At 37.7% G+C, this 23,967-nt stretch overlaps 1 protein-coding gene across 5 annotated transcripts in view; it reads left to right on the top strand.

The window, feature by feature from the left end:
* Positions 1-23,730, top strand: part of AGTR1 (angiotensin II receptor type 1) — a 45,230-nt gene extending 21,500 nt beyond the window's left edge. For 2 of the 5 annotated variants that reach the window (XM_034661854.1, XM_034661855.1), the window contains one exon: positions 21,744-23,730. In XM_034661854.1, coding sequence (XP_034517745.1) covers positions 21,794-22,873 — 1,080 coding nt within the window. In that variant the 5' untranslated portion in view covers positions 21,744-21,793 and the 3' untranslated portion in view covers positions 22,874-23,730. Of the gene's footprint in view, positions 1-3,252; positions 3,400-8,018; positions 8,078-8,122; positions 8,185-21,743 lie in introns of those variants that run through there. The other 3 variants (XR_004625970.1, XM_011234516.3, XR_002144202.2) reach the window with 3 other exon arrangements.
* Positions 23,731-23,967: the final 237 nt, after the last annotated feature.

Raw genomic sequence — 23,967 nt, 5'->3', positions numbered from 1 at the left:
CCTGTTTTTGCCCCATGGGTTCTTGGAGGAGACAAGTTGTCTTCTGGCCTATAGACCCTTTACCAGTAGGCCCACAGGTAAAGGGCAGGGTATTATTTGGAGTGAGGGAAACAAATAAGGCAAGTGTCCCTATTTGGGCAAGAGAAAAAGGTTCAGGTGATTTCTGCTAGGGAGAAAGTTCATCCCACTCAGGTGTTATGTTGTGTTTTGTTTTTAAGTTCACTTTCAGTGTATGGATACTCCTTTGCTTAATCTCATAGACTATGACATGTTCTCCCTATATGATTCCATCGATTAATCACTGTATTATTATCATATATAAATAAATAAAATACATATATATGAAACAATGATTTTTATATATGTGAAACAATATATGAGGAACAATGGCTTTCAAGACAGTATACATCAGGCAACAAAGGGCAGTAATCTCTAAAGGATGGGAAACAAATGAAGTGAGCCTACACTTGTCCCAGCTCACTGCCTGGAGATAGTTTCCAGACATGGCACAAAGAAGAAGAATCCAGAAGGAGCTCCCAGGTCTCCCTGAGCTGAGGAGATGGAGCTAGGAGTCCAGAGAGGCAAGGAGCTAGAGTTCACAGGGCAGAGTACCAGAGAGTTTTACAAAGGAAGAGTCCAGTAATCTGCAAAGTATCCCCCTTGTGTTTCAGTGCATGTGTATGAGTAATCATCCAAAAGCATTAGAGGGGACAACCACAGAGAACATCCAAAACCAAAAAACAGTTCCTGTTCCCACCGGAGTAAAGAGCCTGTAATTCATGAGGCACCAGGTGGTATACTCAGAAGGATTTTTTCGCCTCCATAATAAGAAAAAAAAAAAAAAATCAACCCTAGACTAAATGCTGCTCTGGTCCCACCTAACAAAGCTTAAAAGCCAGATCTGAAGGGATCAAATCGTTTGCAAGTAACTTAACTGCTTCCCAGAACAAAGCTGGAGAAAATTCGTAAGAATACAAAAACATCCAATAATCAACAAGGCAAAATTCACAGCTTTTAGCATCCATTCAAAAATTATCAGGCATGTAGAGATACGAAAGTACAATCTATAGGGGCGCCTGGGTGGCTCAGTCGTTAAGCATCTGCCTTCAGCTCAGGGCATGATCCTGGAGTCCTGGGATTGAGCCCCGCATCAGGCTCCCTGCTCAGCAGGAAGCCTGCTTCTCCCTCTCCCACTCCCCCTGCTTGTGTTCCCTCTCTCACTGGCTGTCTCTTTCTCTGTCAAATAAATAAAATCTTTAAAAAAAAAAAAAAGTACAATCTATAAAGAAAAAAATCAGTCAATGGAAACAGACTCAGTAATGATACAGATGATAGAATTAATGCGTAAGGATATTAAGTGGTTATTGTAAGTGTGTTCCATATGTTCAAGAAGCTAGAGGAAAGTGTGAACGTTAGGCAGAGACGTTACATATAAAAAAGATTGAAACTGAATTTCTGGAGATGAAAACTACAGAATCTCAGATGAAAACATACATCGAGTCTTCAGATACTAAGATGTTCCTTCCACTGTACCCATAATATTCTTTCCTGGATCCTGAGTTTGATTCCAGCAGCCTAATACTTAATAACTTGCTTATTACTACAACTCCAACAACAGGCAAATGTTGCCTTTAGTAAGTTGTTACCAGCTAAAGACAACAGCATTTCTGAAGCCATGGAGCCGTCATGGGCCATGTGGCCCTTTCCCATCTCACTCTGATCCCTTCCCCCCGACCCCCACCTGTCTCTGCCCAATGAGCAGATTGCACTACCTTCCATGGACTGCTACTTCTTCATTCTAGCATAAAGACTTCTCAGTAAAGTAGCTGCTAGTGGTCCTCAACATGGCACCTCCTGAGTTACAATGAAATTTACACTATCAGACCAACATTTTCTTTGTTTTCTATCTTACTTGAAAACTCTAGAGCTTGAAAAAGCATGAAATTTGACCTTTTCACACAAAATAAAATTGAAATAGAAGTTAGAACTTTCACAGCTCCCCACTCTTCCCATCTAAGGTACTATGTGTAAAACCATGAACTGTGTTCTTCCAGCTAACCAGGCAATTAACCAAAATGTACATGTTGTCCTTTTGCAGAATGCAAAATATGCTCACGAGAACTAAACTATTTTTCCAACAAAACAGAAAAATCAACTTGTCCAGGAAGTTTCATTAGGGCTAGAGGCCAAAGAAATGTATCTGCTAGCCAAGTGTTATCATTCATCAGAAGTACTCCATATTCATTATTAATCCTGTATAATTCCCTCAACGTATCCACCTAATCGATACCAGATATATTCTCCTCATGTACTTCCGTGTTTGTTCTTAAGCCTGCAGTGAATTAATTTAGAAAATATATTGTTATCAAAAACATAAATGAGTAAATAATTTCTTTCCTGGAGCACCAAAGTTCACTTTAGAAACACTTTACTTGACAATGAATAAATAATATAATAATAAATATTTATTTCAAAAATAAATACTAATTATTAAAAATATTTTAAAATTTAACCTCATTACCAGTTATATAACCAGGGCCATAAGGGCAGTGTGGCTCTATGAAATAGCACCAGTCCGTTTCATTATTGATCTTCCTTTTGGCACAGGTGATATTTTTTGAATAAATGTTAAAACAATACGAAATAATACCCAAATGTCAGAGATTCTATACTGTATTCACCCATTCGGGACTTTGGTGAAATGCAGCAAGAGCTCTAAAAGACTAATAGTATCTTTAACAATATGGAAAAATGAAAAGAGAAAAATAAGTTGCTATTAAGAACAGTGAAGGAGGAAGTGACATCTAGGCTGCCATTCTAGGACAGTTCTCATACTCTGAGCTAGGCTCTCTTCCTGCACAGCCAGATGTGGCTGGATGAGAGCATGGATGAACAATAACCTCAGCCCATCGCATCTCTGTTTTCCCACTACCTCCAACTCCTCCATCATAGATTGTTGTTGAATGTGGAAATGGAAGGGGAATTTCTAAAAGAGGTGTACTTCAAGTATTTAGCATAATATAAAAACACTGAAATATGGGGGTCTGCAGCATCTTGCTGGGGCTTAGGGTCTGTTTTCAGTTGGCCTGGATCCTAGATTATAAATTGGCAGCCCTTGGACCAAACTTGATCTACAGAAGAGTTCTGTTCCATACATTGTTGCTATTATTATTATTATTACTATTATTATTATTTGCATTAACTGAATACATTTCAAAATAGGGTATTTCAAATAAAATTTTAAATTTCCAGCTTAACTTAAAAAAAAAATCAGCCTGTGCCTCCCTACATCAAAACTGGAACAATTACTATAGCTGAGAAGTGAGACTCCCCACTTCTGAGAAAGAGGAAGGAAGGGTCCACCATGACTGCTTCCATCAACTGTTATTCCCAGCCCCTGTAAGTATTTGAATATGTGAACCTTTGAGCATGTAATTTCTAGAGACTATTCCAGCAATAAAATGTTATGAATCTCTGACTTAAGTTGTTTCAATAAAAGCAAAAGACTGTAGATAATAATTGTTCAAGTACATTATAGGTGAAAATAGACTTTGCTTGGATAACCGGACAACAAAAACACCATTTAGAATATAGTAATTGTGTATTTTTACAGGGACAAAGGGCATACATATATATATATATATATATATATATATATATTCCTGTATTTCTCTGAAGAAGAAAAGGAATAAATATGACCTATAAATTTCCTTCTATAGCAGAAATTTCTGTGACTCCTGATCCACATTGAGATAAAACTGCTCTCCAAACCTAAACTGAAAGAGCATTCAAAAGTCATTTGACTTTTTATGTAAAGAGAACATCTTAATTTGTTGGCATAACATAAACCATGTAATTTATCTTGAGAATGGCTTTAAACTGATCATTGACATGTATACAACTATGCCTATTGAAATGCTGATTTCTAAACACTTTCTTTGAATTAGAACCTCTTCATATCAAGATACCAAAATTATTAGTACATTGTTATTCTCACAAAATTCTAATGAACTTCACAAGTCTGCCTACTCTATTCTGAGTACAAAAATACTTAGCCTATTTTGTTTTCCCATTATTGTATATAGTAATAAAGTAATACCAAAAATGTTATTACCAGAAACAATACAGTGTTGTATAATTATTAGAAAGTGAATCTCGTGAAATCATATTAAAGAACAACAATTACCACATGTTAAGTCAGATAATTCAAGGAAGAGACTTATATGAACACTAGGGGAGTTGTTGGCAAAGAAATTCTTTTCTTTGAATTCTGCATTTTGGAGGAAATTTTTGCCATTTAATTAGTTGAGGCATGATTCACCAACCAAAGGTCTATAGTGTGATACATTTTCCCCCTCCAACTTAAAGTAATCTTAAAACCATCTGCCCTTTATACGTTCATACTTCCACTTCTTTTAAAAAATGGATCCTTCCTGGATCCTTTACATTGCTTTATGGGATTAATAATAAATTATATCACTATATTGTATTGTACGGAAAGGGCTTCTAATGTCGTTCCAGTCTGTTCTTGGCTATGTGTAATAACATGACAAGCTATACATATGTAAAGTAAAATTTTTATGGGGCAATTTACTTAGTATTATGTGGGAACATATGAATATATATTGAGAATATAAATAATGATAATAACAATAGATAACATTTACTGTTTAATATATGGGAATCTTTCCCCCCATATCTTATTAAACCCTCACATTAACAGTATATAGTAAGTTTTTATCCCATTTTAAAGATGCAGAGACTAAGTCTCAAAGAAGGTGAATAATTTAACCAGTTACATGATTAAGTCAAAGGTGGAGCCTGTATCTTAACTGACTTCTATGACTGCAGAGCTTATGGGTTATTTCCTATGATGCCTCACAGCAAACAGACGCTACTAAAGTTAATGTTTCCTTTTAAAATTCTAAGTGCTGAATATATACCTCTTAATACATACATTAGCTTTCCACTTCAGTCATGTGTTAAACTTGTTTTTATTGTATCTAGTCTATTCACACTGAACGGGTTTAATACACTGTCTTTTAAGGAAATTACGTTAAACATATAATCTTGTAACATTCTTCCAATGGCAAGGTAGAGGCTTTATAGTCTCATTCCCATTTGTCAGGTCAAAGTCCAATGAAGGCTTAATGATTTGCCTAAGGTTTCAATTTCTAGAGAGACAAAGAAAAAGCCCCCAAAACCCCCAACCCCAGTTCTAGTGTTTGTACTTTTTTATTTTTTTACCCCTGCTAAATTCTGCAACCAACTGATTTCTACTCTACAACTTCTTAAATTATGTTGCTTTCTTACTGCTTTTGGTTTTATATAGTATTAAAATTTGACATCAACATTCACTATATCTTTTCACCCTTAATTCTGAGTGTTTCCATCTGATTGCTTATTTTGGTACTTTATGGGTTTTTTTTTTTTTTCTTATTTCTGTTTTACCCCAATTATCCAGGAAAGGCTGCCTGCATCTTTTGAAAGCTCTGATGTTCTCAATGAAAAGACCTTCTAAATGACCTTGTTTGTCTCCCATGGAGTTGCATATCACAACTTCAAATGCCTCACTAAAATGTTACCCATTTGGCATCAGTATACAGAAAAGGCTGCACTCTGTGATAAGAAGTACAGTGGTGTTTTCCTAGTGAGAAAATAGAGTTCTTAATGGAAAAGGGGGCAATATAATTTCCTCAGATTTAGCTGGTATTTCAAACACAATGGTGCTAGAACTAGTCCATAAGGAATTTGTAGGAACAGTACCACATGAACCAATAATTAATATTCTGGTCATGGGACTCTATTAGCATTGCTCCTTTAGAAATCCTTTTTCTAGAAATCTACAAAAACAATTACTCAGTGCCTTTATGGATCAGAAAAGCAGCTGGGTAGAGGAGGCAAGTATGAGAGACTCAAACTAAGTAATTGAAACTCTTGGGTTGCCAAACTTGCAGAGTAAGGTTTGTAACTAATGGTATGTTCATCCTCTCTCTCACTTTTGTGTACTTGGTTTTATTATAATGAGAGCCTTGATGACAGACTACCTTTAATGTGTTATTCCACAGAGGAGAAAAAAGCCCTCATGTGAATATAAAGTTGAATTTACATTTAAATATTGCAAAGTCAGTTCAGACCCTAACACTGCAGATTGACTCTGGCCCTGTCAGATTCCCAGCAGTGTCTGTGGCAGTGATGCCACCAGAGGGCAGGGTTTGACTTCCAGACATGGTGGCCTCCTCCTTCCAGAGGTAACTTTGGGGCCGCTATAACAGCCATCAAATCCCGTAAAGACCTTATAATGATTCTAAGCTCAAATCTCTTTTCTGGTGTACTTATGCAGAATCCTGGAGTTCTAGAAAATCTTAGAGAGGGTAATTTCTAGAATGATCTGCCACAACAAATATTTAGTCAACTCATGATTTCAGAGCTCCTATCAAGTACTCAACATGGCCTTGGACATTTGAAGGTTACTCAGCAGGATTTTACCTTTTGATCTATAGTTTCCCTGGGATGATATGAATATAATACTTGAAACAGAAGCTACTAATAAACTACAGTATACAGTTAACTTCATAAAAAAATAGGAATTACAGATATAAAGAATTGAAAAAAAAGGCGGGGAGGGTACTAGAATAAGGTTTCTCAAGAGCTGCACAATTGACATCTTAGGCTAGATAATTCTTTGTTGTTGGGTCCTGCTCTGTGCCTTGTAAGATGATTAGCAGTATCCCTGATCTCTATCTAGATGCAAGTAACACTGCCTCACTCCCCACTCCCCCAGTTGTAAGAACCAACCAGACATCGCCAAATATCCCTGGAGGGCAAAATTACCCCCCACTGAGAAGCACTGAACTAGCAGAGTATGAAATGATGACTTTACCCCCCAAACAAATAACTGAGCCTTGAAATTTTAGAATCTCAAAATTGTAAGGACCCACCCTCTCAGCCTCAGTTTCCTCATCTGAAGAATGGGAATAATGGTGTTTACCCTCATAGGCCTTGTTATAGTTTCTTAGGACTACCTTAACAAAATACCACAGCCTGGGTGGCTTCAACTACAGAAATTTACTTTCTCATGGGTCTGCAGGCTAGAAGTTCAGGATCATGGTGCCAGCGGGGTTGGTTTCTGGTAAGACCTCTACCCCTCACTTGCAGATGGCCACCTTCTCATAGACCTCTCACATAGCTCTTCCTCCATGTGAGCACATTCCTGATGTGGTCTTCCTCTTAGGAGAACACCCACCACATTGGTTTAGGGCCCTAACCTCATGACCTCATTTACCAATAATTACCTCTTAAGAGGCTCTACCTCCAATAGAGTCACATTAGGTACTAAGGTTTCAACCTATGGATTTCAAAAGGACACAATTCAGTCCAAAACAGGGCTCGTATAGATAGGAAAACAATTATCACGATGCTTGGCACATAATAAACATTCAATTAATCATAATTCATAAATATTACTAATGTTAGTACTAAGCCGCTTTTATAAGTCCTCTTAGTGAATCAGGTACCAGCAAAATCATAAAGGAGTATAAAACAACTGTGCATTAAATAAGTTTATTTGAACACTTGTGTGTCACTTTGTGCTGAAGTTATTAATTGAAAAGTTTAAATTGACATTTTCCCCACTGATATAGCTAATCACTTCAACGATGCTCTGTCTTCCTTTATGTGAAGTTCAAAGGGCAGTAGGTCTTGCATCCCCAGCATCTGATGAGTTGCTAATGTTCCAGAAGTAAACTTGTAAGTACTTTGGGGGGCTTCTCTGTATAAAGTAATTCTATATACAGTAGTCCCCCCACCTTTATGTGTGGTTTCGCATTCCACAGGTTCAGTTACATGCGATTTGGAAGCAGATGATGCTCATGGTAACCTAATGCTGGGTCACAACCTACATCACTCACCTCACTTTGTCTGCTCATGTAGATATTTGATCATCTCACAGCATTAGAAGAAGAATCAGTACAATACAAGGTATTTTTTTTTAGATTTTTTATTTATTTATTTGACAGAGACAGCCAGCGAGAGAGGGAACACAAGCAGGGGGAGTGGGAGAGGAAGAAGCAGGCTCCCAGCGGAGAAGCCTGATGTGGGACTCGATCCCAGAACGCCGGCATCACGCCCTGAGCTGAAGGCAGACGCTTAACGACTGCGCCACCCAGGCGCCCCCAATACAAGGTATTTTGAGACAGACCACATTCCCATAACTTTTGTTACATTGTATTGTTATAATTATTCTCTTAGTTATTGTTCTTAATCTCTCACTATGCCTAATTTGTAAATTAAACTTTATCATAGGTATTTATGCAGAGTAAAAAAAAAAAAACCACTACATATAGGGTTCAGTACTATCCATGGTTTCAGGCATCTACTGGGGGTCTTGGAGTGATCCCGACAAATAAGGTAGGAGTACTGTAAATATTTCTCCAAGAGGAGCCTTAAGAGTGATAATTCACTTTCACCCTCTAATTTGCTTTATCAGCTTCACCTATCTACAGAAGAGAGCCCCCCCCAAAAAAATAAATTGGAGAGAAAAAACACAGTTTCAAACATCCATGGTCTTCAGCTGGAACCAAGTAACTATAGAGATTTTGAAATTGCAAAGGAACATGGACCTTCTTTAGCCAAAAATATTTGTTTATAAAAACTTGAGGATGTTAGATATTTCTATCACACTGGTTTAGCATTTGAAATTTCTGCTGGCTTGAGTACAATTGTGCTGTCCTATTTCCGACTGTGGGGTTCCCTCCCTAACCACAGTTGATTTCGGACTGGAGGCTTGTAACTTTGAAGACAAGAACAGAGTCAGCTTAGCCAGCTGGAAGAACAAGAGTTTTACTATTGTGAAGAGAGGGAAGTGCTGTTGTTACAGCAGGTGCAGGAAGAGTGGAGTCGACGTTGACAGTTGCTGACTTGAACAGTTTTGTTGTCAGTAATAAAAGCAGAAATTGCTTGCTGAAAGTGAAGGCAAGAAAAGGAGAAACTGCTATGGCAAAGTTAAAAACAAGAGGAGATGGTGGTCTTGGTGTGGCAGAGAATGTTCAAATAATTCTCCTTGTCCTTAAAGAGTTGCTGCGGCATGAGCTATGCAGAAATGCTGTATTTCCACTTCACAAACCAAGGGATACATTTTATTTTACATTCAGAGGAGAAACAGACAATCGAAGGCAAAGTGGTACAGTATCTTATGTAGCTCTCTTGGAAAGAGTTCATTTTTTCCTCCGCCACTCAGACTGCACACAAATACTGGGAATATATTTTAATTTCAGATCTGACGTGTGACATCTGGCAACCCATTTATTGCTAATGAAGTTTTCACAGGAAGCAGCAGTCACCAGTAACTCATCGTATTTTTCAATTGGCAAAGTATTGTTACCTTTTATTGGCCCAGCATTTGTGCCACTTATCACAGGCTGTTTAGTTAGAAAATACAAGTAGTCCCACACAGAAATGAATGGAATGGTAAATAACAGCAGATAGAATGGTCTAAACTTTTTATTACAATCAGTGGTATAGTATCACTGTAATTTATATTTAAAAATTATACAGGTATTGAAGAGAGTGATTAGAGCTGGAGGAACCGTCCAGGCCAAGTAGCTTGTCAGCAGTTCCATCAGCCTCCCTCTCTGAGTCTCTCTACCTCTTCTGGTACATTAGCTTGTCCACTTGCAGTGCCCACTGGTCTCCCAGTTCTCCTTATCCAGCTTTGCTTGTAGGGGGTAAATCAGTCATTTACACCATAGTGTAAATTTAGTAACACTAACAAAAGTCTCAAATCTATAGGATCTTATGACAACTCCACATACATAATCTCCTGAGGTTCCCAGCAATGTTGTGAGCCTGACAGGACAGGTATTTTTTCACTTCTTCATTATCATTATCATTTTTCAGAGGAAGAAAATGAGTCATAGGTTAAGAGAAAAGCTTAAGACCCCATAGCTCATAAGAGGTAAATTCACGTACTAATTCAGATCTTTTGGTTCCCATCACCATGCTCTTCCACTGTGTTTGTCTGGCTTTCACCTGGGTCAGTGTATATCTTCCCTCGGGTAGATCTTGGAGGTATGGAAGTGGGTACTGTCAACCCAATCCCACTTGAAGAAATTCCAGACATTTATGAATGAGTGCAAGGAGTATTTTATTAGATAACATCCTGTTGGGCACCCCTTAACTATTTCTGAAAGAAATACACAGTCTAATGAATAATTCTCAAGCTAATTTTAGAATCTGTCATACTTATTTCAGTTTTTGATGCCTCAGAAGAGCCAAATGAAAGCATTTCAGCTGAAGGCACTTTTCTCATTTGTTGGATTTGGTTTTGCCTATTAATCATGATTAGCAGCACACAAGCCAGAGTTGCAAATTAAGATGACAGTAGGGCAATGATTTTAAAACATTAGTGTGCATCAGAACTACCTGGAGGGCTCATTAAAACATAGCCTGCTGGACCCCACCCACAGAGTTTCTGATTCAGTAGGTCTGGACTGGGGCCTGAGATTTGCACTCCTAAGGAATTCCCAGGTGAGGCTGATGCTGCTGTTCCTGGGACCACATTTTCAGAACCATTGCTAGAAGGGCTCTGTAGGTGAGGTAAGCATCTAACGCTGTATTGTCTAATTTGGTAGTCAGCCCCAAGTGATGACTGAACTCCTGAAGTGTTCAGCTACTTTCAACTGAGATGTGCTGGAAACATAAAACTATACTCCTAATTTTTAAGACTTGGTACCAAAAAAATATAAAATATTTTCATTTTTATATTGATTACATGTTGAAATGATAATATTTTGGATATATTGGATTAAATAATATATTATCGAAATTAATTTCACCTGGGTTTTTTTTACTTGTTTAGTGCAGCTACTAGGAAATTTTTAATTACATATGTGGTTCATATAAAATTTCTTTTGAACAGCACTGACCTAAAGAATGGGAAAACAGCAGTGTAAACCATAGAAAACTCAAATTCCAAAAGCTGTAAGTGCTTCAGGGGCCAGAGAAAATAAATCTGTTGGTCAGATGTAGTCTGAGGGCCCCACTTTATACCCAAGATATTTGCTGCCACAAGTATTAAATGTAGAAGCCATACAGTATCTACCATTTGACCCCTCTTTCAGCATTAATCAAAGGTCTCATTATAATTCTTGAAATAAATGCATTAGATTAAAATAATAAAAAGTATTTCTGCTGAATTTCTGAATGAAAAAAATTCCATTAGTTTTTGAAGTTCTGAGCTTTCCTTCATTAAATTTCACTTATCCTTCCGTTACAGAAATTATATTAGAAAACTTGTATTTTCAAAGTGCTTTCATGTCTTCCTAAGACCTCACTGTTTACCTTTAACAATCTATAAAACAGAGGTGAAAACAAGGGTGATTATCTCCATTCTAAATATTTTGTAATTTTTAAGGGATAACAAAGAGTTTATATTACCTGTGTATGATTGTGTCAGTGGTTAGTGACAGAGCAGACTCTTTGACAGAACTCTCATCCAGTGCTTTCACTGAGAGACTATTCTGCTCTCTCAGTTTTTACAGCATTTTAATGTTAAAAAAAAAGTAGCATACAAAACTGTGTTTCAAAAAAAATATGTAACTCTACGATAAAATCAAATATTACCTTACAGAATTCATCTTCTTAGGACAAAGTCCAGTTAGCCCTTCAAAACACTGGCTAATATAATACTTCAAAATATTATTCTAAATAATACATTACTGTGAGGTTCTTTTATAATACTCTGCCCTTACCTGTTTTTATCTAGGCAACTGAATCCCATTAACTATTTGCTAAACTTTAAAAAGTTGTATTTTCCCCCAGAAAGAAATCTGAAAGTAGGTTTATTTTGTATGAGTTTTTTTTTAACAATAACACATGGTGCCACCTTTTTCATAGGATGATGTAGTCCTGACTCCCTAACTGCAGGGCATGCTTGTAATTTTGATCTGCAGCCATGAAAAAATCTGTCTTGATCCTTTCACCTGAAATCGCCAGTGAATTACACAGGGGATGCCTGAGGGGCCCACAGTCTAGAAACTAATCTAGCTAGTCTAGATTAGGGCTCAAACCTATACCCTTGACCTCAATAACCTAGCTATCCAAATGCTGTTTTGAGAAAACATTTCTTTGAGTAGAAAATCTAACAACTGGGCAGAAAAACCAATGTCACTGTAATATATTACTCTTACATAGAGTTTCTTTATCTTCAGTAAAAGGCAAAATTCATTTTGTTTTTAAGAAAAAAACTTCTTGTACTTAACTATAGAACGTTATTAAATCATTGTGGCATTAATAACATACATATCAATAGACAGATGTTGGCTGATTTAATGATTTATCGGATCATTTCTACTTGTTAAGCCATTATTGCCTTTGTCTTCAAAAGATATATACCTGTTACAAAAGAAGTTTATAAAATTTCAGTGTTTCAGGAGATTTCTTTAACCATGAACCAGTTCCCTGAGAATGAAGAGGTCTAGAGAAGCTAAGTGACTGGTTCAAAGTCACCTAGTTAGTGAATGAGAAAGCCAAAATTAGAATCCTAGTCTCCTTATAGATTGTGTAGGCCCAGTTTGTAGACTATCATTCGAAGAGCATTCTTACTACAATCAGAACATTATGCAATTTGGGGAAACGTACAATACAGGTAATATTTGATCCTTCTAGCTTCATTTAAAATGTATGATTATGAGCACTGGGTGTTATATGCAACTAATGAATTGTTGAACACTACATCAAAAACTAATGATGTCCTATATGTTGGTTAATTGAACATGATAAAAAAAAAGACCAAAAAAAACCTTAAAAAAGATTTTAAAAATTAAATTAAATGTATGATTTTGTGATTTCTATGTTAAAAACTTAAATCTGAAATGAACTGCCACATGGCCAGTAATTTCTAACATAAAACTCATAATACATATAAATTCTATAATACTATCATAATTTCATAAGAGCACAAATTAATTAGCGCTTCCTTTCTTTCCCAGTAACTCCTCATATTCTTTAAAGTGGACTGTGAAATGAGATAGGCAGTTTCTGCTGCTGATTTAAAGTCTCAGAGAAACAAATATACAGTGGTTTAACATACAATATTTGGGTTTTGCTCACAAGTTGGATAAAGCAGCTGTTAACGGAGATGCCCACATAGGAGCTGCCTTTTCCATCTGTTGAAAAAGAAAACCTTGTGAACAGTCTCCAACAGCCATATTATTAAAAATGATATTTCCTTCCTTTCAATGAATGGCCGAGATGCTGACCCTTTGAAATATGGTTATGATTCCATTGGGGAAATTCTGAGTCTCTAAGTTTGAGGAATTTGGGAGTAGAAGAGAACAGGAGTTATTTTTATACAAGCTTTATTCCAAGGTGGATTTATTTTCCTTTTCTCCTAGTCTGTGCAGCACAACTCTTTCAAGGCTCACCAAAGCCTTCCATGACCCTCTATTTTTAACGTAAGAGTATTTTCTACCACACCAACAAGTCAAAGACGATTTCAAGCACATGATTAGACTTAATGACATGTATCTCATCCCTACCTGTTTCTCTTTTCTTTTTGAAATTAAAAAAAATTAAAATACAACAAAAAAAACAGCCAAGAGTTTAGGATAGAAAAGAGTAGGGGGGCGCCTGGGTGGCACAGCGGTTAAGCATCTGCCTTCGGCTCAGGGCGTGATCCCAGCGTTATGGGATCAAGCCCCACATCAGGCTCTTCTGCTATGAGCCTGCTTCTTCTCTCCCATTCCCCCTGCTTGTGTTCCCTCTCTCGCTGGCTGTCTCTATCTCTGTCAAATAAATAAATAAAATCTTTAAAAAAAAATTTAAAAAAAAAAGAAAAGAGTAGGAAGAAATATCATAGGAATAAAGAGAGTTGTTTGGGGGCTTGGGATATTCATCACAAGTGAGTTGTTTGAACTATAATTTATGATAAACAGAAGCATCTGAAGTAGAGACAAATTGAATTGTAATTTAGTTTAACATTATTAGATATTAAAGTATTGAATAATTTCTAACAAGCAAAAATTTAGGATTCACATTTTATTTTCCTTGAAGTGTAAACCCTAACTTGGAAGGAACTTCTGAATTTCCTTTCATAAAGCTGAGCTCTTTCTATTCTTGGGCTATTTTGGAAAGCAGAGGGGAGGGCTAGTTGAGGATGGCAGGACATTTAACCACCATCACCACAGCTGGTTAGAATTGGTATGTGCAGAAATAAGATGGCAGTTCTGTTTTCATTTCTTGTGAGGGCAGGCCACGGTGGATGATGTTGACTTGGGAAGAAGGCCAGAAACCACTGTTTACCACTTAGACATATCATACAGCCATTCATTAAGTTTAAGAACACTGAATCTTGAGTACTTATTTAGTATGGCATTAAAAATTGTAACAAAATACATTGTGTGTTCTAAGAGAAATATTCACCCAGGAAATGAAGAGGTAAACAAAATCATCTCCCAGAAAAGTATTTAACATAGAGAGGTTAGTCTAGGATTGCCAGCCTTTCTCTTGTGCATCTGATTTAAAAGGAATTCTGGTCACTTGCCCCATGGTGCCAAGTTCTCTGCCATGCTGCCTTCTTCATGGCTGCCACGATTACCATGATGGAGGGGAGTACCACAAGAAAGGCTTGGATGCTTCATTAAAAGGCATGATGGGGGTAGGGGTAAGCATGAATAGGGGCAAGACTGTAATCCAAAGCTATTGGGTCCAAGCAACTTAACTATTATCTCCAAATAATGTGTTGGGCAACTTCCAATCAAGATGAAGACAATGAAGTAAGCAATTACGGACATTACCCTTCTTTCTCTAAACACATAAAATATCAGATCACATCTCTGAATAAGAACTGAGACCACACTGGGCGCCTGGGTGGCTCAGTCAGTTAAGCATCTGCCTTCGGCTCAGGTCATGATCCAGGGATCCTGGGATCAAGCCCTGAGTAATCGGGCTCCCTGCTCAGCGGGGAGCCTGCTTCTCCCTCTCTCTGCACCTCCTCCCCTCGTGTCCCCTCTCTCTCTCTCTCTTTCTCTCTCTCTTGCTCTCACTCTTGCTTTCAAATAAATAAATAAAATCTTTAAAAAAAACAAAAGGGAAAAAAGAATTGAGGCCACATGGGACAGAGAAGAACCAATACCAGTTACACAACCAAGATAAAGTTTTAGTGAGTTTACCGGATGGAAGTCAAGACCATTAGACATGTGCACTAAAGGCGAGTGAAACTGGCTTTCCTGGTTAAAGCCAGAAACTGGAAAATTACTGCCTACTGTGACCAAAGACTAGATAACTTCTGCAGACATAAATTTGAGAACGGGCGGGAGGCCTAATCTGCATTATCTGAAGAAAAAGTATGGCATTGGAAACTAGGCTGAGAACTGGCATTAAATGTGACTATTGTATGCCCAAGCAGGAATTTCACAGGCCCCCACCATCCAGACACCAGGCCTCCTAAAGAAGTTAATCCCCACTACAGATTAACTCACAAAGATTACAAAATTTAAGATGAAGGCAAACGCCAAGAAAGAGTGTCCACAGATGAAACAAATAGAATTTATATGAGAAGTACGAACTACAAATAGTAAAGCAACTGGATAGGGGCTCTTAACATACAGATATTCAAAATGTTTAGAGATACGGGTACAAATAGACCCCATAAAATAAGAACAGAAAGTTAAGAAATAAGAACAAGTGGATTTGAAAAAGAAACAAGTTGAAACCCTGAAAATTTTACTGCCAACTTCTATGATTCAACGAATTCACAAATGGATGCTGACTAACAGTTGTTCCCGGTAGAATGCCTCATTCATTACTGAGGGGAAAAAAACACACTGGAGCATAAACAGTTGCTTTCTAAAGTCTGAATTATAAAATAAGAGCAATAAAGAGAATGACTTTTGAACAAGACGGTTTATTGAGCTGCCCAGCACTCCAAGCAAATGACTTACAAAACTAGTCTACTCTTCTAGATATTTGAGAAAGATACTTTGATAGAAGATTATTCTAAAATATAATTACTTTGTCTTTTAGTTCTCTCTTTATTATCATAGGAAACTATGTGGTTATTTTTTTCCTTAGATTGCAAACTCATTAAAAAAGGAGCTTGTAATGAACAATTTAATTAGATTGGCTTTGGCTTGCCTAAAAGCTTAAGAAGGTATTAATATTCTAATCAAAAGTCTTGAGGAAATATTCTTAGAAAGAGAGAAGAAAAAAGAAAAGAAAAGAAAAGAAAAGAAGAAAGAAAGAAAGAAAGAAAGAAAGAAAGAAAGAAAGAAAGAGAAGAAAAGAAAAAAAGAGAGAAAGAATGCTTCTTAGGCTTGTTTTTAAGAATAAAGGAAGCTGTCAAGGAACACAAGGTATCTACTATGAAAGGAAGCAGTGGATAAATGTAGCGTGGTCACCACGAGCCAACCTTGTGTTTACAGCAGATTGAAAGTTCCCACCTGACTCATGCCCAATGTATTCAGCTGTTTAAGATGATTTTTTTACTCATACTTTGAAAGAACAACATCCTGGTACTTTTAGCCTTTTATGGCAAGAGAAAGAGCTTACCGATGATAAACCTTTAAAAAAAATATCTTTCGTGTTTTTTTGAGCCATGGCTAAGTCAATGTTTGCCTTGCATTCAAAAAATAATAGTAAAGATTCAAAAAAACACACTTATTGGGGCGCCTGGGTGGCACAGCGGTTAAGCGTCTGCCTTCGGCTCAGGGCGTGATCCCAGCGTTATGGGATCAAGCCACATCGGGCTCCTCTGCTATGAAGCCTGCTTCTTCCTCTCCCACTCCCCCTGCTTGTGTTCCCTCTCTCGCTGGCTGTCTCCATCTCTATCAAATAAATAAATAAAATCTTAAAAAAAAAAAAAACCACACTTATTAAACACATACTGCTTAAAATACATGTCCAATGCTTTTGTGTTATCTCATTTAATGCCCATAATGTCATGTGCAATAAGAATCACTGTTCCCATTCCTTACACATAAGGGAACTGAGGCTTATGTTCAGAGAAATGGGGTGACTTACCCAGAGCCACACAGATTTGTAAGTGGCAAAGGAAGATTCCATTGTAAGTATTTTGACTCCAAATCCCAACCCTTTTCCCCCAGAAATAAATGGTGCTATGGAATTCATATAAGGCACAGAACCTGTGTAAAAGCTATGGTAAGACCCAGAAATAGGGAGAGGTGGATCCTCTTGTGTTTTTTTTTATCAGTATAGCCTACCTGCCTAAAACCCTACTGGGAGAAGAAGTAGGATGAAATATAGCTGCTTTCTGGGACTCATAAGTTTGCTGTTCCTAATAGATCACATCTCTTTCCTTTGGCTCCTCATCAAAAAGGCATCCTTTCAGCTTCAAAGGGAAAAGAATCCTACTCTTTCCCACTCATTTATCATCAATCATAGGTGCCTACTAATCACAAGAGTTCCATTTTTCCTCTTTCCTGAGAATCCAGTTTCTCTAGGAAAGCCTATCAGTGGCAACGGTGCCAACCAAGAACAATATTTCTTGCACACCAGCACAGCCCACAGTGTCACCCTCACATCCAGCGCACATTCAGACCCCACACCACTACCAGGGGGTTATGCGATATCTGTAAATTTAAAAGAGCAGTTTCCCAGGGATGACGCTGCAGACATTTGTAAGGAGGGAAAAGTTCAAGTGATGACAATCTCTACCCCAGCTGGCCCTGTGTTGCCTTTAAATTCTAACCACTTTTTTTCCCAAACATCCTCCAAAGTCCAAATGCCATCTTCTCTGGGGGGATGCCCTTGATCACTCCCCCAGTCTCCCACCACCAAGCTGGATCAATGATACAGAACATTCCACATGACCCTGTTAAATATATATATATATATTTAATATTATATAATAGTCAACACTGGAGATAATTCAGTCTTTAAAGCTCTTGGCCATCCCCCACCCAGTAGACTCAAATGCCTAAAAGGAGGAGAAGGAATATGAACTTTTTCACTTTGCATCCCTAACCCCAGCACATAGTAAGTAGGTGTTCAGTGAATATAGGAAATGCATGACTGCCCGTTGAAAGGACTATTTGCATTTATGCTTCCCTGTGTTTGCTCCCACTGTTTCTATCATCTAAAATTCCTCTCTCCTTTCTGCTCCCCTCAAATATGAGAAAATTTATTTCCTTATCTGGCAGGAAGTCTTGGTCATTACAAAAATATTTATATATTTATGTAAAATGTTCTTCTAATTAGTATATTCGATGTGAGTCCAGAGTTTCTCAAGTGATATACTCATTTAAATAGTAAATACCTGGGACACCTGGGAGGCTCAGTTGGTTAAGCGTCTGCCTTTGACTCAGGTCATAATCCCAGGGTTTTTGCTCAGCGCAGAGCCTGTTTCTCCCTCTGCCTGCCGCTCCCCCTGCTTGTGCACTCTCTGTCTCTCTCTGACAAACAAAATCTTTAAAAATAAATAAATAAATAATAAATACCTTACTAAAATTTCCAGGGATGTTCCCCTAGTTCTTCAGAGCAGTTATGTATTAAACATTAGTCAATATGGATCAATGGGAACTGAAGAAGAAACTGACCTCAGATTGTGAAGGAATTGGAGTCCAAAGCAATGTTTATAAATTGGTCCTTTCAGGGCGCCTGGGTGGCACAGCGGTTAAGCGTCTGCCTTCGGCTCAGGGCGTGATCCCGGCGTTATGGGATCGAGCCCCACATCAGGCTCTTTCGCTACGAGCCTGCTTCTTCCTCTCCCACTCCCCTTGCTTGTGTTCCCTCTCTTGCTGGCTGTCTCTATCTCTGTCAAATCTTTAAAAAAATAAATAAATAAATATAAATTGGTCCTTTCAAATGCAAACTTTTTCCCATAGAAATTCTTTAATAAATGATGGTTACAGTTTCAGACTATTCAATCAAATTCTACTCACTCCAGACACAATATTAATGGAACCAGCCTGAGACGTGTACCCTTAGAGTTAGGATCAGGAGAGAAAAGAAGAAAAAGAGGAGCATTTCCTCCCTACTTTCAAGCACCCACCCTCATGGCATCCAAGGGATTCTAAAGCATTAAGTTTATTCCTTCCTATCTGTTAGTTCCCTTGTGCCCAAGCTGAAGCAAATATTTACCTCTGCCCTCGTTTTCAGTTATGGAGTTTACCCAGGCTGCTTTTTAATCTTTGAGATTTTTTAACCTTGACATTTCCACTTTTTTCCTAGGCAAAATCCAACTGATCTCAACCAGATGTTAGAAGTTGAAATAAGTAAATTAATACACATTAGGCGTAAATGACTGCTAGCCCATAAACCCTTTACGAAGCATTTAATTTTTAATAGAGAATAGTTATTTACCTAAAGGAATTTATACTTCTAAACTGGCATAATTTCAGTAACTATAATAAAATAAACTGAAAAATCAGCAAAATGTAGGGAAATCCTTCTGGGTGAGGAAAAAATAGGTCATATCTCCCTAAGAGCCTAGCCCTAGTTTCCATTATATTTATTCCTTCTTTCATCTTCTTCTGTTTTAGAAACCACGTATTTCTAAAAGTACCAAGGATTTTTTTTTTTTTTTTTGTCTGTTTGTTTGGTTTGGTTTTGCTTTTGGTTTTGGTTTTTTATCCAAGGTGAGACCCAGGTTAACATTGAGTATTTTCTATAAGATCCTTTCAGAAACAAAATGTAAATTATTTCATTAGCCCCACAGAAACTAGTCTCAATATGCTATACTCATAGCTTTTAAGTTATATGCTATTTACCCATTCTTGTGTCCTCTGGCTGCATTATTCATCCAACACTTATCATCTGTCCCCTGGAATAGGCTGGAGCCTCCATTAGTAAACAAGATCATTCTTTGAAACAGGCTCCACCCTCAAGAAACTGACATACCAGTGGAGAAGACAAGTCAACAGACCATTATAATATATTGTCAATCCCTGCATCCAACGTGCCAAAGTGGCTTAGCAAATGGAACAGCCAATTGCCCAGACAAGTCAGAAAGGCTCCACAAAGGATGTGACATTTGCTTGTTTGTGGATGCTAATGCTCCCATGAATGAAAAAGGAAGAAAAAAGTTTCAATTCTCTAAGGCTGAGTACACAAGGAGGAGCTAGCTAATGGGGACAGGAAGCCAAAACCTTGGATAAGGAGAATAACTACCTCTTGGGAAAGGCAAAGAGGCCACTTAAGAAGCTCTTTCATCCTAATGTTCTCTTATAATCTGACTACCTGAGTCTCATCCATCCCTCTCACAGCACCTTTACACCAAGATGAACACTTGGTGTATGTGTTCGTCCAGCATCCCTGGCTGCCAAGCACTGTTATCCTGGGCAGACTAGTACTGTCTTATTCTTGTTCCTCTTCTTGTCCAGGATACTTTGCTACAAGAGGAATGCACAGCCACGTTCTTCTAGGGACCTGCTCCTGGTGTAGCAAGAGGATTTTTACCCAGGACCCTTTCCCCGCCCAGCCAGCCTCACCTGTGCTGGATGCTGAGCTTTTACCTCAGAGTGTGCCTGTACCACATGCTCTGATGTTACTACCCTCATGGCATCCTCAGCGTCCCTCCAAGGGTTTTTCGATGAACTCTGCAAGGGCAGAATATGTTGACTTTCTAAATCACATAAATGAATAGCTTGGTTATTTATTATGTAAAATATTGAAACAAATATTTACAGAAGTCTTTATGGAGCTCATTCCTGAGCATCTGATTCTTCGGAAAACCCTAAAGAACTGCTGCTATCTAACCCCCAATGAAAGACGTGTTTTATTGATAATCCTGACCTATTCTGCTCATTTGACATTCCTGTTATACAAATGGTTAACCTCAGAGTTCACTCCAGCACACGAGTTAGGAGTTTCAGTCTCTTGTGCTAGACTGAGTTTGAAGTTAAAGAATAAAGTGGGTACTGCCTGTAGTGGCCTGGAAAACCATGGCAAGAATGCTGTTCCACAAAGTTTTGAGCCGTCCCCCTTATCCCTTCCCAAATCAGTTCCCATAATGACCAATTTCCTCAGTAACCTACAGGCAGCTATTTTGACCACTTCAGGGAGGATGCTAATACTGTTTGTATTTAAGTAAATATTGTGAAATGAAAGAAATGGTTTGACGAATAAGATACAGATGTGTCACACTTCTGAGGTTAAAGACAAATTTTTTTTTAAAGAGTTTTTATTTAGTTGACAGAGATAGAGACAGCCAGCGAGACAGGGAACACAAGCAGGGGGAGTGGGACAGGAAGAAGCAGGCTCCCAGGGGAGGAGCCTGATGTGGGGCTCGATCCCAGAACACCGGGATCACACCCTGAGCCGAAGGCAGACGCTTAACGACTGAGCCACCCAGGCGCCCGGAGGTTAAAGACAAATTAATTAGCCTTGCCTACCTCTGGAAAAACTCAAGTCTTCCTCAATAACTAATTTAATTCAGTGTTATTTTTCTGAGATTTAGATTGAGTTTTCTTTTTTTAATCAATTTGGAGGCTAGGATTTACTTCTGGAAAAAATGCAAAGGACCTAGATAAGTTTATTCACATAGGATCCCCACTTTCATTTGTCTGGAGGATATTTATTCACTTCCTAGAAAAGCAGTATGTTCTAAATATGAATTCAAATGTGTAAACTTAGACTTTCTTAGTTGTTTTTCTCCAGAAAATATGATCTATTTTTTCCTAAGACTAAAGTTTAGTTACTGTATTTATGATTGAAAAATAAAACTATACATTTATAACCAAAAGTTAATTTTTTTTTTTTTTACTTTTCATTTTTATTTTCTCCAGGTGCATCTGGTATAGTGTCTGAGACTAATTAATTAACCCAAGAGATCAAAATGATCCTCAACTCTTCCACTGAAGATGGTATTAAAAGAATCCAAGATGACTGTCCCAAAGCTGGAAGGCACAATTACATATTTGTCATGATCCCTACTTTATACAGTATCATCTTTGTGGTGGGAATATTTGGAAACAGCTTGGTAGTGATTGTCATTTACTTTTACATGAAACTGAAGACTGTGGCCAGCGTTTTTCTTTTGAATTTAGCACTGGCTGACTTATGCTTTTTACTGACCTTGCCACTGTGGGCTGTCTACACAGCTATGGAATACCGCTGGCCCTTTGGCAATTACCTCTGTAAGATTGCTTCAGCCAGTGTCAGTTTCAACCTCTATGCCAGTGTGTTTCTACTTACATGTCTAAGTATCGATCGTTACCTGGCTATTGTTCATCCAATGAAGTCCCGCCTTCGGCGCACAATGCTTATGGCCAAAGTCACCTGCATCATTATTTGGCTGCTGGCTGGCTTGGCCAGTTTGCCAACAATAATCCACCGAAATGTATATTTCATCGAGAACACCAATATCACGGTTTGTGCTTTCCATTATGAATCCCAAAATTCAACCCTCCCCATTGGACTGGGCCTAACCAAGAATATACTGGGTTTCTTGTTTCCTTTTCTGATCATTCTTACGAGTTATACTCTTATTTGGAAGACCCTAAAGAGGGCTTATGAGATTCAGAAGAACAAGCCAAGAAACGATGATATTTTCAAGATAATTATGGCAATTGTGCTTTTCTTTTTCTTTTCCTGGGTTCCCCACCAAATATTCACTTTTCTGGATGTATTGATCCAGCTGGGCATCATACATGACTGTAAAATTGCAGATATTGTTGACACCGCCATGCCCATCACTATTTGCATAGCTTATTTTAACAATTGCCTGAATCCTCTCTTTTATGGCTTTCTGGGGAAGAAATTTAAAAAATATTTTCTCCAGCTTCTGAAATACATACCCCCAAAGGCCAAATCCCACTCAAGCCTATCAACAAAAATGAGCACACTTTCCTATCGTCCCTCAGATCATGGAAACGCATCCACCAAGAAGTCTGCTTCATGTGTTGAAGTTGAGTGACACACCTGAAACCTGCCAGTGAAGTAATCTTGTGAAAGAAGGAGCAAGAAAAACATTCCTCCACAGCACTTCACTACCAAATGAGCATTAGCTACTTTTCAGAATTTAAGAAGAAAAAGGTTATGTGGTCTCAACGAACCTTTCCAAAGCTCTGAACAAAAGCTTTTCTTTCCCCGTGCAACAAAACAAAGCAAAGCCACATTTTGCCACATTTTGCATTAGATAGATGATGTCCACTCAATGAATGCTGTCAGAAACTGGATGAATGTGTTGACTGGGAAAATTTTACTGGCAGAAATGCCATCTCCCCAGTTTGCTCTTGTTCTGCTATTTTTGATTTCCACATAAAGGTATTTGGAATATGTTAAACCCAGAGAGGAGCAACAGGGGATCAGAGCTCAAGACTGCTCTGCCCAATTTCCAAAGGGGAGTAAAGCTTTTGTTCCTATTTAGCTATCAGCAACTCTGGCCCACTTGTACCTGCTACTGCACATTTTGTACATAGACTTGCTAAGCAGTAATCGTCAAGTTTCAGAAACTTTTGTGAAATTCAACTAATGTCTTATAGATTCACACTGCCAAAATATGCCAGCTAACTGGCTTATACAGATACCACCAAAGTCATTTATAAAAGCTAACCGACTTGTAAAGGTGTTACTCTGGTCCCAGGTAGTAGTGTCTTCCCAGTCATATCAGTTTTGTTTCATATATGAGAAGTATATATATTTTGTGGTAAAAAGATTATATATCATAAAGTGTGCCTTACAGTTATAAAAAATATATGTTCTATCTGTATATGTATATCTATATCTCTAAACTGGTGTTACTTGATTAAAATCTGGCAAACATATTTACGTTAAAATAAAATAGTTTTATCGTAATGTATTTAATCTTCATTATTTAAAATGGATGCTGATTTATTTTTAAAACAAATGTAACTATGAACACATTTCCATTTAAATTTTAACAACTAATAGTTTAATACTATTGCTTATAGATTTTATATCCTGCCATTGAAAAGATAAATAATACATTTTATTCCACTGCACAGCATGTAATAAATACATCCTTTTGAGTTTTTCAAAGTTTTTCAT

This window comes from Ailuropoda melanoleuca, chromosome 6, assembly GCF_002007445.2.
Source record: "Ailuropoda melanoleuca isolate Jingjing chromosome 6, ASM200744v2, whole genome shotgun sequence".
NCBI classification, from domain to species: domain Eukaryota; kingdom Metazoa; phylum Chordata; class Mammalia; order Carnivora; family Ursidae; genus Ailuropoda; species Ailuropoda melanoleuca.
Note: the sequence above shows the minus strand (reverse complement) of the source record. Positions and strands in the feature narration are given on the sequence as shown.